The sequence below is a fragment of the Phascolarctos cinereus genome, unplaced genomic scaffold, assembly GCF_003287225.1.
Source record: "Phascolarctos cinereus isolate Bilbo 61053 unplaced genomic scaffold, phaCin_HiC Scaffold_726;HRSCAF=1367, whole genome shotgun sequence".
Classification (NCBI taxonomy): Eukaryota; Metazoa; Chordata; class Mammalia; order Diprotodontia; family Phascolarctidae; genus Phascolarctos; species Phascolarctos cinereus.
Window position 1 is genome coordinate 298,348,754 of NW_027556098.1, and position 16,422 is coordinate 298,365,175.

Consider the following 16,422-nt stretch of genomic DNA (forward strand, 5'->3'; position numbering starts at 1 on the left):
GAATAAGTGTGCATTCTTATAAGATTTCTCATTCCCATATAGTCTAACAGGATTCCCTTTATCACAAAGAAAAACACTGTTGAATAAATAGACAAATACAATGATTTTCTTTTCCAGCAAATAGTTAAGTTCTTTGGTTAAAAACAAATATAGCAGTGGTGGTTGCAAAGAATACATGAAACTATCTTCCCCCACCTCCTGAATAGCTAGACAGCCAATTGTCTTTTCCTCCCACTAATGGGCATATTCTTAAAAATAAAAAGTGCATGCATAGATTTTTATGGATTTCATTAAATTAAATATTTTCTTATTAAACATATTTCAGACAATTATTTCAGTTGTTCTGCTAGACATACATTTGTGTGCAAGAAACAGACATTCTGTCTTTCAATTGCTTGTGCACTTTGTTGCTAAGTCTACCCAAAGCAGAAAACTTAAGTAATTAATCAGAGTCAGATTAAAGTGAATTTTTGGCAGGAATTATCCAGGTAATTCAGAGTCAAAATAATTTTTTGTTGCATGTGTGTTGGTTGGGGTTGGAGTAGATGACAGTTAATTTCTCTAGCTAACTCAGTTACCTGAGCTTTGGAGAGTTGTACTAGGTATACTATGGGAAAGGTACTGTACTCATATTGAGTTAAGGCAAAAAAGTTTTTAGAAGGAATTAGCTCAACTGTGCGGGACTTTTGTGCTGTAAGTTAGAACATATATGGATAATGACTATTACCATAGAGATCTCTGGAGATTTCCTTGGCCTATACCTCTTCTCATGTAGTCAACCTGGACTAAAGACAATGATTCTATTGTTCACTTCATTTTTTCTATGTGAGACCACCATGAATCCTGCTGATACATGTTGGACTATAGGAATAGTAGTGAAAAAAATAATAATAGCTAACATTTATATAATACTTTAAGTTTTACAAACTGCTTTACATATATTACCACTTTTAAACTTGTCTATGGCTAAGGTCCTGCACTCTATCATATCAAAGGTGAATGCTGTCTTTAATTATAAAGCATAGAAAATTCAAAGAAACTAAATGATCTTCACTTAGATATTAAATTTTGAAAGTGACAATCTCATGGCATGGCAAATGATATCTACAGTTTTTAAAGTATTGATGGAAACACCATTGACTTTTAAAAATATGTTAAATAGAAATTTCATTGAATATTGTTGCCTGTCACATATATTAGAGAACAATGAAAAACATTCACATCTATGATGAAAATAGTTTATATGCTGGTTTATAATACATGGCATAGTAGAAAGTGTGTTAAAATTAGAGTCAGAAGACCTGGGTTCAAGTCCTGTTTCTGGCAGTTATTAATTCTGTAACCTTGGGAGAGTCACCCTTTCTGAGCTTCACTTTTATCATCTGTAAAATGAGGGGCTGGATCATCTGATCTCTTAAAGTCTCAACCAGCTCCAACATTCTGTTATTGTCCCTTAACTGTCAAAAAAAAAGGCAACAAAGTTATTACATCTTTAGGTGATGGACAATGCTTAGAATGCAAAACTTTAGCTAGCATTTGCTGTAGCTTCTCATAAACCAGGAAATACATAGAGAAATGTGAATATTTTCAGCTTCTTTTTTAGTATTAGAGAAATTGGTTTTTGCAACAGAAAAAAAAAAGCAGTTGTTTCCCCACACTCCATCTGAACTTATACCTCTGAGGTTACTCAAGACCTTAATTTAAATGAACATTCGATCACTTAGATTGTCCAATGGGTGAAGAACACTGTAAGTTCTGCTTAAAGCTTGTGTCAGAATCCACAAAGATATGCCTCCTGGGAGGTAAGCAAAGCTGTATTCCTAGTCAAATGGAGGTTTCTTTGGGCATGGTCCTATAGAGGTTCCCATTAGCCAACAATTAGCTGGAATGATGTCAGAGGCTCTTATATGTTGTTCAGGTAATCTACTCCAAAAATGACACAAACTTCATCTAATGAGAAATTTTACAACATTTAATTCCACATCTCATGTGAAGATTTCTGAACACCATTGTTAAACAAATTGGAAAATTTAAAAAAAGTCTGTCACACATGTTTAATCTTCTTAGAAATTATTCTGTGTTATTAAAAATAGTAATATTATCTATTTTGAGTCCTGGAACGTTGCTTAAATAATAGCACAGATTTATAGGATTGCCTTCATTATAAAAGGCAAACCAGTCTCCAGGATACAGTGTTTTGCACCCTCGCAAGACCTAACTACTTTAATGCAGCAATTGGTGGAAGACAATAAAAAATGCATAATTGATAAAAAATTCTGAAAATGAATCTCAAGATTAGGAGTTAATATCTTAAAAGTAATGCCAAATGACCACAGTGTTTACTGAGAAGGGCTCAAGAAATCCCACATTTTGATAAGCTTTGAAAGTTTGGGGGGGGGGCGGTAGTGCTGGTGGTAGAGGCAGCATTAGGAGTGAAGTTGGCTGTTTGAGAACAATACATCTTGGACCTAATGTATTTTCCTACTTTATAACAATGATAAATTATTCCTTCCTTCCTCCCTTCCTTCATCTCTCCTCCCCTTCCTTCTCTCTTTCTTTTTTGTTCTTTTTCCTTCCTTGCTCCATTCATTCATTTCTTCCTTCCTTCCCTCCCTCCTTCCTTCCTTCCACCAGCCTTTTTTTCTTTCTCTTTCCTTCCCTCCTCCATCTCTCCCTCCCTTTCTTCTCTTTTTTCTCCCTTTTTTATTCATTTTCTGTTCCTTCCTCCCTCTCTCCTTTCTTTCCTTCCCTCTTTTCTTCCATTTTTCCTTGCTTCTACCTTTTTTCTCTTTCTTTCCTTCCTTCCTCCATCTCTCCCTCCCTTCTTCCTCTCTCTTTTTTCTTTCTTTTTTCCTTTCTTCTTTTCTTCCTTCCTTCTCCCTCCCTTCTTTTCCTCCCTCTTTTCTTTCTTTTCTTTCTTCTTTCCTTTCTTTCTTTCTTTCTTTCTTTCTTTCTTTCTTTCTTTCTTTCTTTCTTTCTTTCTCTCTCTCTCTCTCTCTCTCTCTCTCTCTCTCTCTCTCTCTCTCTCTCTTTCTTTCTTTCTTTCTTTCTTTCCTAGCCTGAGTCATCTTGAAATAACTAGTAGAGGCTTCTTGGAATGCTATGAAAAATAGCATGAGATAATGGAAGGAGTACTCCTAGCTCCATAATCCTAGGCAAGGCCCATAACCTTCTTAAGCCTCAGGTTCTCATTTGCAAAATGGAAGAATACCTGTAGTATCTGCCTCAGAGGGTTGTTGTGAGGGTCAAAAGAGATAAGGTATACAAGGTGCTTTAAAAAACTAAACTACCGTATGGACTTCACTTACGAAATTTGTAGGACAATAAACCATAAAACCAACAAATCTACTTTGATTTTTAAAGGTTATTTTGTCTTCAATTACTTATATTACATTTCCATTAACTAACTAGGATGTTAACACCATAGGCCCAAGTTGAGGACAATATTTGGGAGGCATGTGGAAGCCTAATATTCATTTGATTACATCTGACTTCTTTGTGTTTTATTGATCTGAATGAACCTTTACAAATCCACATGAATATATGCAGAGTAAAGAGCCACTTCCTACCACACACCAGAATATTACCATTGAATAGGAGCTATACTAGTGCACTAAAGAGAATGTAGATTCCGATCCATTTCCTATCTGTGTGATTTCAGACAAGTCAAACGACCAAATATCTAGGAATTTCAACCATCAGTGATTGCCTGGCGCTGTCATTTCTTATTTCTTCCCAGCAGTCTCTCCTTATCAATTTTCCTTTAAAAATAACTTCAAACTAATAGAAAACATTTTTCTCTCCTCATCCACAACCCCATTGAATTTTTTTTCAATTTTACATAGTTAAATTTTTTTTATTCATATTCATTCTTTCATTTATTCTGAGTTCAGAGAATTAGGTGCTCAAGATGCATATCCATGTACCACACATAAGAAATACAGCACAACTGAACATACTTTGGACTTGCAATCGAAGGACCTGGCTTTGGATCCTGGCTTTGCCACCTACTACCTGTGTGATCTTGGTAATATCACTTATTTTTCTGTTTCCTCAACTGTAAATTGAGGGGGTTGTATCAAATTATATCTCAGGAGCTTTCTAGCACTTAATCTATGATCTCATGAACTAAACTTCTGCTCTCTTTAGGATTGTATAAGAAGCCTATCCATGGGCGCATGGAGAACAATATTAGGGAGGCAGGTGGAAGCCCCTCCACATACATATACACACACTCACACATAAATAAATTTAATGTGCTAAAAAATTGTTTCATCATACTTGACATAAATTTTCCAAGTCAATTCATAGAATTTGTTAAAACAAAAAGCAAATTAGAAAGAAAAAGAAAATTAGAATCTTTTATAGTTGACCAGAATATTAACAGGCTAAAAGGACACTGAATATACTGAAGCATTTACTTACAGGATTTCTTTGAAATGAGAATTAGGTATCTGGAAAAATCTAAATGCAAGTGATCAACCTTTTAAAATCCCGTACCACATAAATACAAACTGTTTAAGCTGCTTGAATAAGAAGCTCAGGCATGTGAAGATAGGGAAAGACTGTTTTTAAAGATCACTTTCCTTTCAGTACTCCACTGGCCCGTGCTAATTTTACTTCATTCTCCTGAGGCGTGTGGCTAGGTTCAGCATTCAGCTTTCTTTGTCCCATCGTTCCAGATGTTCTGACACTGATTTACTTTCACCACTGTAACTGAGTCTAGCCTTATCTGCCACATTCACAGAGTTTCTATTTAGAGCTCCATGAACAACTAATCCCAGTCCTGATGAAATGTGCAGCTGCCAAGAGGTTGGCACTGCCTCCTGAGAAAGATGTGGGGCTTGTGAAGTTTGTGTCTTTGAAACAGGAGAGAACAATAGGCTAGGAAAACCATTTGGGTTTCATTAAACCGGTAGTTCTCTCCTAATACTCCCCACATCTTCTAAAAGGAAGGAAAAAATGCAATAGCCTTCCTTAGTCATTGTTATTCATAGTCGCCTGCATCATTCTGCCCTCCACTTCCCAATGTCTTTCCCTATTTCATGCATCTATCGAGTGTGGAATTGTAGCTAGATAATAACACAAGAGGAATGTCATCAGGAAAAGCAGAGGTACCAGGAAGCAGCTCGTCTCATAGCTGACATTACCCTAAGGTAGAATCACTTTCAGTCTCTCTTGTACTATCTATCATATCATCGAATCAACACAAATTCCTCCTCTCCCCCCCCCAGCAAAATCAAATTGCTTTACAATCCTAAATTGCTTCACAATTAACTTTTCTTCCTTTTAGGTTGTCAGTTAATTAGTCACAATGACTTAAGCAAATACTGAAAATTAGTATCTGATATACAAGTAACTAGGTTATCTGAGAAAGGCAAAACTGATGTCATTGAAGGGACATTAATTTGGTGTCTTTATTATCTATTAAATACTGACAACATATATAGTAGTCGATAAGCATACAATGACTTTTTATTTAAAAGGTGTGGGGGGGCAGAGGATCTTGCAGAATTTCTTGAGTGAAACAAGAATCCAATTTCATTTGTTGGGTGATGAGTTTTTCCTTCCCAGGCAAGAGGATGTTAGGCTGGTTATTTTCCTAGGAATGGTGACAGATTACAATTCTTATGCCCTATTTCTTGACAGTACAAGGACTTGCACTGGTTCATATTCTCTTCTTTTCCCAGGTAAATGATAGGGTGGAGGAGATACTATCTAATTGGGCCAAACAAATTTCATATTTAGTTTTTTAAAAAGGCTCAAGCCTCCGTTCTTTCCCTCCTGCCCAGAGTCATGTATAATGAAGACAAATTTCTACTTTTTTTTCCCCTAAAAGACAGCTTAGATACCCAAGTCACCTTCTAACCTTGGGTTCTAAATTATGCAAGGATCATGATCTTTCATAGCTCTAGTTATCTTTGGCACACTACCCTGACTGCATTAAAAATAAATATTAAGTAACAACATTCAAAATACCAGAGTAGTCACTTGAGATGTCCCTACTTCCTCGCTCTTCTTCATAACTGCTTAGATAGGTAACTATTTCTGTATATAAGTTTTTATCTGTTAGTTGATCATCCAGCAAGACTTTCAAAAATTTACCTTCTAAGGACAATGATCACCCCTACGTAGATACTTCTCAATCTCTAATTGATAGCAATAATAACATGACCCCTTAAAGATTCACAGCAGTGACACAGATGGGGAATTGGCCTTGAAGTCAGGAAAACCTGAGTTGAAGTCTGGTCTCTGCAACACACAGGCTGTGTGACCTTAAGCTAGTGAAAACCTCTCAGTGCCCCAGGCAACTCTCCAACACTTTAAGCTATAAAGGAGCTACAGATCAGCTTCCCCTAAGAGGATTCTCTTTGCTGATAAAACAAGTTTGTTGTTTGTTTGTTTGTTTGTTTTCAATGATCCTTTCCCATTCAGCCTTTCCTCTCCCAAGAGCTTGTTCATCATGGACTAACATTTTAGTTAGCTGTCACTACAAGGACTCCTCCTTGTTCCTACAAAATCTACTGTCTCATCAGAGTATCCATTGTACAACTGTTCCTATTCTGCTATTCATCTTCAACATGGCTCTAAAACTTCACAGAAAAAAATCAGACAGAAATCATGGTATGAGAGAGATTCTCCATACGTTTGTTATTTAGATCCCAGGAATAATTATGCAAGGGACAATAATTACTTAGTAGCAGATTGGCAAATCCATGACATCTGAGATAGATTAAACAACTCATCTGCTGTGCTCTGCACCAATCCATGACATCTGAGATAGATTAAACAACTCATCTGCTGTGCTCTGCACCTCAGTTATTATGGCACCCTGGAGACTGTGGAAGAGAGATCTTTAAATAACCCACATCATGCTTTGTTATTGCTTTTGTACGTAGGTTCGGCATTTTCCCAGAATTTTAGTGATTACCTCACACAGAAGTATGTTGCATTTATTATCATCACCATGGCTTAAGTTATTGCTTTAAGAGTTAGCATGAGAAGGTATTGCTTGGGAATAAATTTTAGACATATGTACAATTTAATATTAAAAACACATAGTGACAACCATTGCTAACTTGGTGACTTTCCATTCATTAGTGTCAAAGCATTCCTTATGAAACTTCTCACTGCAAATTCAACAATATCCATAAGTTCAAAGGTCTTTCCCTCTTTGCTGTGGTTCAGTAAAACTTGTTCTATACTACATGCATTTAGCATTAACTAAATATATAATCCTTTACTTATTAAACCTAATAACTGATATTAGCGAGCAATAGTCTTCTCTTGTGTGTCAGTGAAAACTCTTATTAAGCATGAAGAATCATGCTTAGAAAGTACAATCCCTGAATTTTAAATTGAAGTGATTTTAATTCTCATGGAAGCCATTATATGAGGATCCCTGAAGCTTGAAGTGAAATACTTTCGGGAAATAACTCCAGTTGGAATGATACATTTCTTATTCATCGTCAGTGTTTACTTCATCCCTAGTAATTCCCTCAGTTTTCAAAATTTCATAGCTAATCCATGAGTGTTCTTCCTGACTGTCAACCAGATGATTCATCTTATATGGATGTGAGTTCTCATGAGGCACTTGACTGACACCTTCCATTTTGCATAGATTGCTGTGTACAAGACTACTTTCTGTTTACCAAAAGTTTAAGGTAGATATAAACTAAATCTAACAGAATGGTCATATCAATCTTCTTATACCTCCTTTACCCTTCCAAGCCAAATGGAGTGTCAGTAAACTACCATCCATTTATCTTTAAAAAAAATTCTTAAATTTTTTAAAGTGAGACCTAGGACATAATAGGTTCATATAAAAACATTATGACAAGGTAGTTTTGGCTACAATTCTGCTACATCTTGGATTAGAATACTACCAATAGTTAATTATATCTAGTAAAATAAAATAACTCTGTGCCCATGATACATATCCAAGTTTATATTAGTGTTACATATGATGTTGCAGTTTTTTTTAAATAAAGCTGCAAAAACACATCTTAAAGCTACCCACATACATTTTACTTACTAAACAATAGTATATTCATATGGATGTAGTTATTCTTTAAAGTGGACAATAGAGGTTAACATGTTCCATGCCACATGAAGTTGCTTCTTTGTGTCAGAAAATAATTTTAATATCTGATAACACAATGCCATTCTAATGTATATATTTTACAGTAATCCAAATCAAATGGTCTTTAATATACTGTGCAGTACATGTTCCCAAGTGGGTGTTCAGTATGTCACATGAATGGTTATTTCATCAGTAGCACAACACATTCAGGAGCAAATTAGAATTTTATAGTTTCTGATCCCAGCTCTAAAAACTTAAAATATTTGTCCTAGGCAATACTAAGTACCCAGTGGGCACTAGATGCACATTTTTAATAGTCTGCTGATGTAAATATACAAGTAGCAGTCTACCGTCTGCATTTGTGATTTGGATTTGTTGTTGAAATCCAAAGCTACATCGTTGGTACTTCTGAACCTGTTCTGAATCAAGAGTAACTCTAAGGGAAAATTCAATGAAGTAATATGAAATGAATTCCAAGGAAATATGAAATTAACTCCAAGGAAGGAGTTAATGAAGTGAAAACTGAAGACATATATGTATATATGTGCATTACGTATGAATACATACATGATATACATGACAATGGAATACTTAAGAAATATGTTAATATAATTAATAATTATAGAGTGACACCATGATAAATGTTTTCTTCTCTATCCTCTGAACTGTTTTAATGTGGCATTACAGGCCTAAAAATATAGAATGAGACAGATACGCTATATGCCAGTAATGCAACAATGATGGACAGTGAAGCTTCATATTTTTAGTAAGTCTCAATCTAGGCCCTGTTTACCAGGGGGGAGACATGGAAAATGAGAAATAATGATGGAAATATGTGATATTAACATGGGGTGAAAGTGGAGGAATAAAGTATAAAGGAGAGGCTAAATTCTGGTCAAAAGTGCACACCAAGGCAGGCTGGTATTGCGCCCTCTGGCACAAATCTGGAATATTTCTAATTGGTACCCTAAATACCCACAGCACCTGCCCTAAATAGTATTAGGCAGCTAGATGACAGTGAATAGATTTTTTTTCCATTATAATACTAATGAACTTGAGTTGCCTCTTTGTATTTCACAATTTAGCATAAATTACCATGTGCAATCTATAAAGATGTGGTACTAGATATTCTTATGATCAATTTTAAAATAAAAATTGTGGCTTCATTCAAGAAGGCATTGTTTACTAGATGCCAACATGTCCCCCTAAAAAACCATTGAATTTCAGATACCTTATTGCTGGTCAAGCCATGAGCCTCATATATTTAAAATAATGAGTTTCCAGGCTCTCCATTAAGTGCCTGGTACTAGATTTACTCTCCAAATCAAAGCTAGCTCACAGATCACAGAGTCCCACATATAGTGAAAACAATGTAAAATTTCAGGTATAACTGATTTGTAACAAATAGGATTTAAGTACAAGAGGTGAGTGACAATACTGGAAAATCTACCACAAGTTTTGTTTCTCCCAACATCTTCACCCACAACTGACCTAGGTAAATTTGTTTCTAAGGGAACCATCTTTAATTATCTAGTTTCCATGGACAAAAGCACAGAACCTCATATTTTGAATCACTACCAATGATTTTGATTAAGGCTATTCAGTTTTATACTGAGCATGCTCTGTATGTTCTTTACACATTTTGGTGGCTTATGATTTTGCTAAATAATTGTTGTATCTCCATTTGAGTATATTTCCCAACATTGGTATTATCTCCATGGTGATATTGACATCAATTTCTTGCACTGAGGGCTATGATTATCAAGTCACTCTAAATTATCTCCTTGTGAGTACATTAGGAAAGCCACACTATAGATACTGACTGTCTTCTGAAAGCATAATTTTTTTTTACAAATAAAGCTTAATATATAACAAGTGATTTTAAAATTATTCTGCACTATAGTACCACCAGATTTCTATGAGGGGCAGTCAGTGTCATTTCAGTCTGCTGTCCTCTGATGCTGGTATACTGGGTGAAAAATCTTTTTTCAAACGTGAAATGTCAGTGCAGACATCAGTTGAGCAAATTCTTGATGTAGAGAAGCAAAGAGTTAGTCATCAAAATGCTTACCCAGCTTTTTCAATTCGTATTCCTAATTAGAAAAATGTGGAAACTTTAAGCTTAATTGCTCTAAAATGGAAATATACTGCTTTTCACAGTATCTTAATTCCATGGCTATGAATGGAATTCATAGGTATTACTTACAGCACCTTGCAAAGACAGATAGAAACACAGGAACTCAAATAATCAATAACAAGACAAAGGCAACAAGGATACAAAGAGAATCACTACTTCAAAACAGAGCTCCATAGAACAAGATTAGATCTTACTGCATGAAAAAAAAATATAAGTTCATCTCCTGAGTGTGACATAGCTATATGTATACACACATATAACTGGATTTATGCTAAATTCTTTAATTTGACATCTGTGACAGAAATATAAATGAATATAGTAATATAGATTTCCATTTTTTCTGTAAGTGAATTGCATAAACCAATGTTGAAATCAGTTGATTCTGATAAAATGAGAGTTTGCATTGTACACGACTCTTTTCTCACTTGATCTGATTCTCCTTATTAGATAATGGTTATTATCCAGGAGAGTTTGGAATCTTCTTTCCTATTGCTCCTTAAACTTATTATGGCCATTTCTCTATTTGGATGTTTAGGGAAAATCTACCACAAAAGACAAAGGAATGGACTGAATGGATGCTGGAAGCTTTTTGCAGCCATATGGTTATACACTTATGAAAATATATAAACATATATATAATTCATATGAATTTATGTGATGAATATATGTATGCATATACATATATGATTATATATTCATCCTTATTCGTAAATGAAAATGTTCACCAATACATGAGAAGTCATTCAGCAAAATCTAGTTTCCGTACATGAATATAAGAACTAGCATGATCCTATAATGAGCCATGTCCCATCTTTAAGTGCCCATATGCTATCAGGTAGCCAAGCTATCTCCTGCCTTGGGAAGGGGGCTGCTGAGCTCTATGTCTACCTAGGCCAACAAGGCCCAGAATAGGTCTGCAGCACCCTAGGAATCAAGTAGGGAAGAGCCCTGACATGATGGCCTTGGAATTCTCTCCTTTAGATGGTGGAAGGCAAAGCCATTGTCCTAGAGGAAGTGGAGAACACAGAGAGGGGCAGGAAATATAGTCTTTCCTCTCCATCTAAAAGAGTGCTTTGCCAGTGCCTTACTTGAGGGTGAGATTAGAGCCCAACAATTATATTAACAATAATGATTACAAGACATACTTTGTATATCTAAATGGGTTCCCATCCACATAGTTCAGACAACTTTTAGAGCATTTATTAAGCCTTATAATTAGGAAATTATGTTTGTAGAAAGACAGTTGTAAATCTCTAACCCTTAGCTGTGCTAAAACAGTGACCAAATCACACTGTAACTCAAATCTCTGATCTAGAGAAAAGAAAAAAAAACCCCACCATAGAATGCAATATACCTTCACTACTAATCACTGCCAGGGGAGGGAGAGCAATGAGTAACCATGGAGTAAGGAAATAGCCACACATCACATTAGAGCTACAGAACAAATGATTCCAGATTATTAATTAGAATAGGCATTTTGTATTTATCTTGATTCCGAACTCTGACTATTCTTGCAACACACAGTGCCCCTGACTTCAGGGTAGGTCAGTAATGATGTAGATTACATTTTTCATGCAGTATTGGTCAGGGGGAAGAGGGTTCAATTTTAGGGAATCATGCAATAAAAGCCTGCAGGCTACTACAGTGATTGTGGGCAGGGGTATTCACCAGGTCTGAATATAGCATACCTATTCAAACCTCCATGATAGGGAGTCACCTATTGTTAAAAATAGCATCAATCAAACTGCAGGTGAACTTTTTTTTTATTTCTCCAAACCATACAATAAGAATTTTTGTCTATTTTATGTTATGCTAGAAAATAAACCAATTAAATATTGTTAGTCTTGGCAAAATTTTGAACTTCTCACTACTGCCCACATTCACTGGAAGTAGCTTACAAGAGCAGTAAGTAACCCTGTTCCATTCTTATGAGGCAACAATCTATCATCATTCACATTGACTCAGGAAGGAGGGAAATACAGAGATAATGGCATTTAGTGCATTATGTGTCTGCAGCGCTCTGTGCACAGTAGGTACTTAATAGGTATTATATTCTAGGGCATAATTTTGCAAGTCCAATAACTACCTACATTTTAAAATGCCCATATGAAAATCATTAGAGGGACCAAAGTAATTTTCTTTTGCAAATTACTGCAAATTTTCAATGAGAAGGGGAAAATTTTCTCTTTACTTATTTATTGTTTAATCTGCTTCTAGTAATTTTACTTTTTTAAATTCCATATTACAATAATTGCATTTGAAAGACATATCCACTAGGCAGACGGATAGGGTTTTCTGCACATATGAAATCCCCACTGAAGTAATCTCTATCCGATACCAATCCTTCTAAATAAGTGTAACCACATTAGATTATTAGGTTAAAGTTACATAATACACCAAATATACAATAGGATACTCTGAAAAGCTGGTTCAACTGTTATGTGAAATGCTATTATCCAGAAAGAGAAAGATGTATAAAAATAGGTAATATCCCTAAAATATTTAACTCAGGTACAATTTCTCTGCCTGGGAAGTCGACCAAACCCCTATGGTATTTTTACGAAATGTCTCTTCCAAAAAATTGTAAAATTTCCTTTACTGAATAACACTTTGAATCTCAGAATGCAGACTCCACACTGGCTCTCCTTTGCTTTTCAGTAGGTAAAATTCTTAAGGTCATGTCACTTCATGGATATCAAATGGAAAACCCAAGTTTATTTTTAGGTTTTGTGTGATAAAGGGACCATGATAATAATTTACTTTTTAAAAGTGGCCAATAATACCTCTTTTAGGGATGGATGCATTTGGTTCCCTTAATTATCTTTCCCTCTAGGTTGTTTACTGACAGCCATCACCCACCTTATTCTAGTATTATTGCATGACATTACAAAGAGATTGTACTGCTTGCCCAGGATGATGCAGTGAAGGAGAAAGAGTCTCTCTTCACTTTTCTGTCCGGACCCAGGTTCTGGGCTTGTGCTTTTGTGATGAGTCTTTGATCTGCAGCAGGTCTCATAGGCTTGTCTCCCGAAGGAACATGGTGCCAATGTTGTAGGAAACCTTCTTCATTCGAGTTGAAGAGATTGAGGGCTTTGGCTGCTTGGGACCAGTTGTGAGCTCCAGGAAATAACAGATCCCAGGGATTTCCTTTGGAAAGTTGTCTGGAAGCTCTTCACGAGACCGAGGAATGAAGGTAAAACTATCTTCTCTCTTCAATAACCTGGTAACAATGGAAATGCAACGTCAACAAAATAACTAAGAAAGAAGGGCACAGACTTTGAACAGCTCATGCAGACCTTCCAGGGAGCCTTTCTCTGATGAATTTTCAATTCAATTCAACAAAAATTCATTAAGCTTCTTCTTTGTGTCAGGCTCTCTGCTAAGTGCTAGGGATACAAAAGAGGCAAAAAACGGTCTCTGCTCTCAAGAAGCTTATAATCTAATGTGGGAGACACCATGCAAACATATGTATACAAAGCCAGATATATACAGGATAAATGGAAAATAATTGACATAGGGAAGGGACTGAAATTAAAAGGGACTGGGGAATACTTCCTGGGGGAGGTGGGATTTTAGTTGAGAATTAAAGGAAGCCAGGGAGGTCAGTAGTCAGAGAGGAGAATGGAGGGCATTTTAGACATGAGGGACAGATGAGAATGCCCAGAGCCAAGAGATGAAGTGTCTTCTTTGTGGAATTAATTTTTTTTTTTGGAAATAGCACTTCCTCTCTGCTCTAGTGTCACTTGCTACTACTCCCTCCCTACTCAATAAACTGCAGTGGCTCTCCATCACCTCCAAGATTAAATACAAAATGCTCTTTTTGTTATTCAAAGCCCTTCATAACCTAGTCCCCTTCTACATTTCCAGTCTTCTTACACTTTATTCCCCACAACATAATCTTCAATCTAGAGACACTGGCTTCTTTGCTGTTCAACAAACTCCATCTCTCTTCTCTCTAGGCTGACTGTTTTCCATGTCTGGAATGCTTTCCCTTCTCGTCTCTGCCTACTGGCTTTCCCAGCTTCCTCCAAATCCAAATTAAAATCCCATCTTCTATATGAAGCCTTTCCCAACCCCTCAATTCTAGTGCCTTCCTCCTTTCATTATTTCCTATCTATCCTGTACATAGCATGTCTGCACATTTTTATTTGCTTGTTGTCTCTCTACCCTATTAGACTATGAGCTCCTTGAGCACAGGGACTATCTTTAGTCTCCTTTGATCCTCAGCCTTTAGCATAGTGTTTATTGACTAACTGTTTTACTATGAGTGCCCAAGGTTTGTTCGTTTTAAAATGTTGAAAACAAAGCATTTGAAAAATATCACTCAAAAATATCTTTTAGACCCTCGTCTGACAAATTTTATGCTGGGAATAGTAAAGAAGTTTACATGCTACTCAAAATGGCTATTTGATAATAATCATAAATAATAACTGCATATATTTATACATAGATGCATGTATATATAAATATATTTGTATATAGATGCACGTATATATATGTGTGTGGATATGCACTCACATACATACATATATGTATATCTGTATATTTATATCTTTAAAACTATATCTTTAAGGCTTACAAAAAGCTTTTCTAAAACCAGTCCTGTGAAGTAGTAGATAGTGCAAATGTTATTCTACAAATGAAGAAATGAAGCCTTGGAGAAAAGCTTTAAGAAACCCTTCTATTTGTTGTAGATCATGTCCAACTCCTAGATGGGTTCTTTTATGTTCTGAAGAATAACCCTCTGGTGCAAACTCAGTATCACACAAACCACATATCTGTCTTCCTACCACTAACAGCTAGGGGTACCAGGAAAAGACTATAGTAGGAAGAACCTGAGTTGAGTTAGATTTATCTTTAAATTTACCATACCAAAGTCATCACCAAAATATATCACTGCTCATGCCTGAATCATGAAAATATATAATGCATTAAACATCTCAGGAGAATAAAAAACATTGTATAAGATATAAATATCAGTTTTACAGAATAAAAAAAACAGTTAGAAGAGAGGTGATCTAGTCAAATCTTTTCCCTAAACATACATTCTCTCTACAACATGGCCATCTCATCTCTGCTTAACTACCATACAATAGAGCCCATTTTCATTTTCAGTGAGTACCAATTGTTATGAAGTTCTTACTTATACAAAGTCAAAATCCACTTCTATGCAACTTCTATTCATTGGACCTAATTTGTCCCTTCTAGGGTTAAGCAAAGTAAACAGTAGTTCACTTCCGCTAGATGGTATACAAGTGAAGACAGATTTCATGCTGCCTAACTCTTCTTCAGGCTGTGCTTACAAAGTTCCTTCAAATAATGTGCCTCTGGCATGCTCTTCCTCATTCAAGTCTTCCTCTTCCATATGTGCTACCCAAAACTAAATAAACGATTTCAGATTTTGTCTGGCCATAAGAGAGTGTAAGAGGACTTATTTCTCTCCATCTTGATACAGTATTTCTATTAATGTCACCTAAGATTTCATTCATTAAAAAAAAAATAGAACTGTTGTCTCCCTAATGATATATTTTGAGCTTGAAGTCAGTTAATCAAATCTGTCAGGTGAAGCAGAAGACTTTGCTCAGCTCTGCCTCACTTGAATCCAATTCATGGGCAAGTCAAGACATTACCTTATGATGTCATTGGTCTTCTTTGAGAATTAGGGATGAATAATAACAACAGAAACCTTTGTGCCAATGTCATTATTTCTCTTAAGCTCATATACCAAGCCCTAGGTCTTATTCCATTTTAACTTCTTTCCTTCCTTTTTCTCTTTGATTTCACTGGTGCAGAGCAGATGTGTCAGACAGGAGAACCCCCCCCCCCGCAACATTCCTTCCCAACCGGATTAAAATGAAATTGGGACATATTTAACAAAATAAATAAAAATACAGTACAACACAGATAATATTAGTGTGTGGTTTTCTAAGTCAATCCACTGTTACAGGGATCTTTATATGTGGTTTAGTGACCCTCCCTAATTTCTTTTTGAGTTTGACACCACTGGTGTAGAGAGCTCTCAGTGAGAAGCAGCAGATTACAGCCTGCTCTTCAATTTACAGCTTTACAGAGTTGTCTAGGGCCATTTAGAGGTTAACTGACCCTGACTTACAAAGGGTCACACAAATAATCTGTGTCAGAGACAGGTCTTAAACCCAGCTTTTCCAGACTCTGAGATCAGTGTTCTATCCACTTTTCTGTA

At 35.9% G+C, this 16,422-nt stretch overlaps 1 protein-coding gene across 1 annotated transcript in view; it reads right to left on the reverse strand.

The window, feature by feature from the left end:
- Positions 1-4,235: 4,235 nt before the first annotated feature.
- Positions 4,236-16,422, reverse strand: part of GUCY1A2 (guanylate cyclase 1 soluble subunit alpha 2) — a 433,766-nt gene continuing 421,579 nt past the window's right edge. The window contains 1 exon segment of the mRNA XM_020996105.2: positions 4,236-13,440. Coding sequence (XP_020851764.1) covers positions 13,233-13,440 — 208 coding nt within the window. The 3' untranslated portion in view covers positions 4,236-13,232.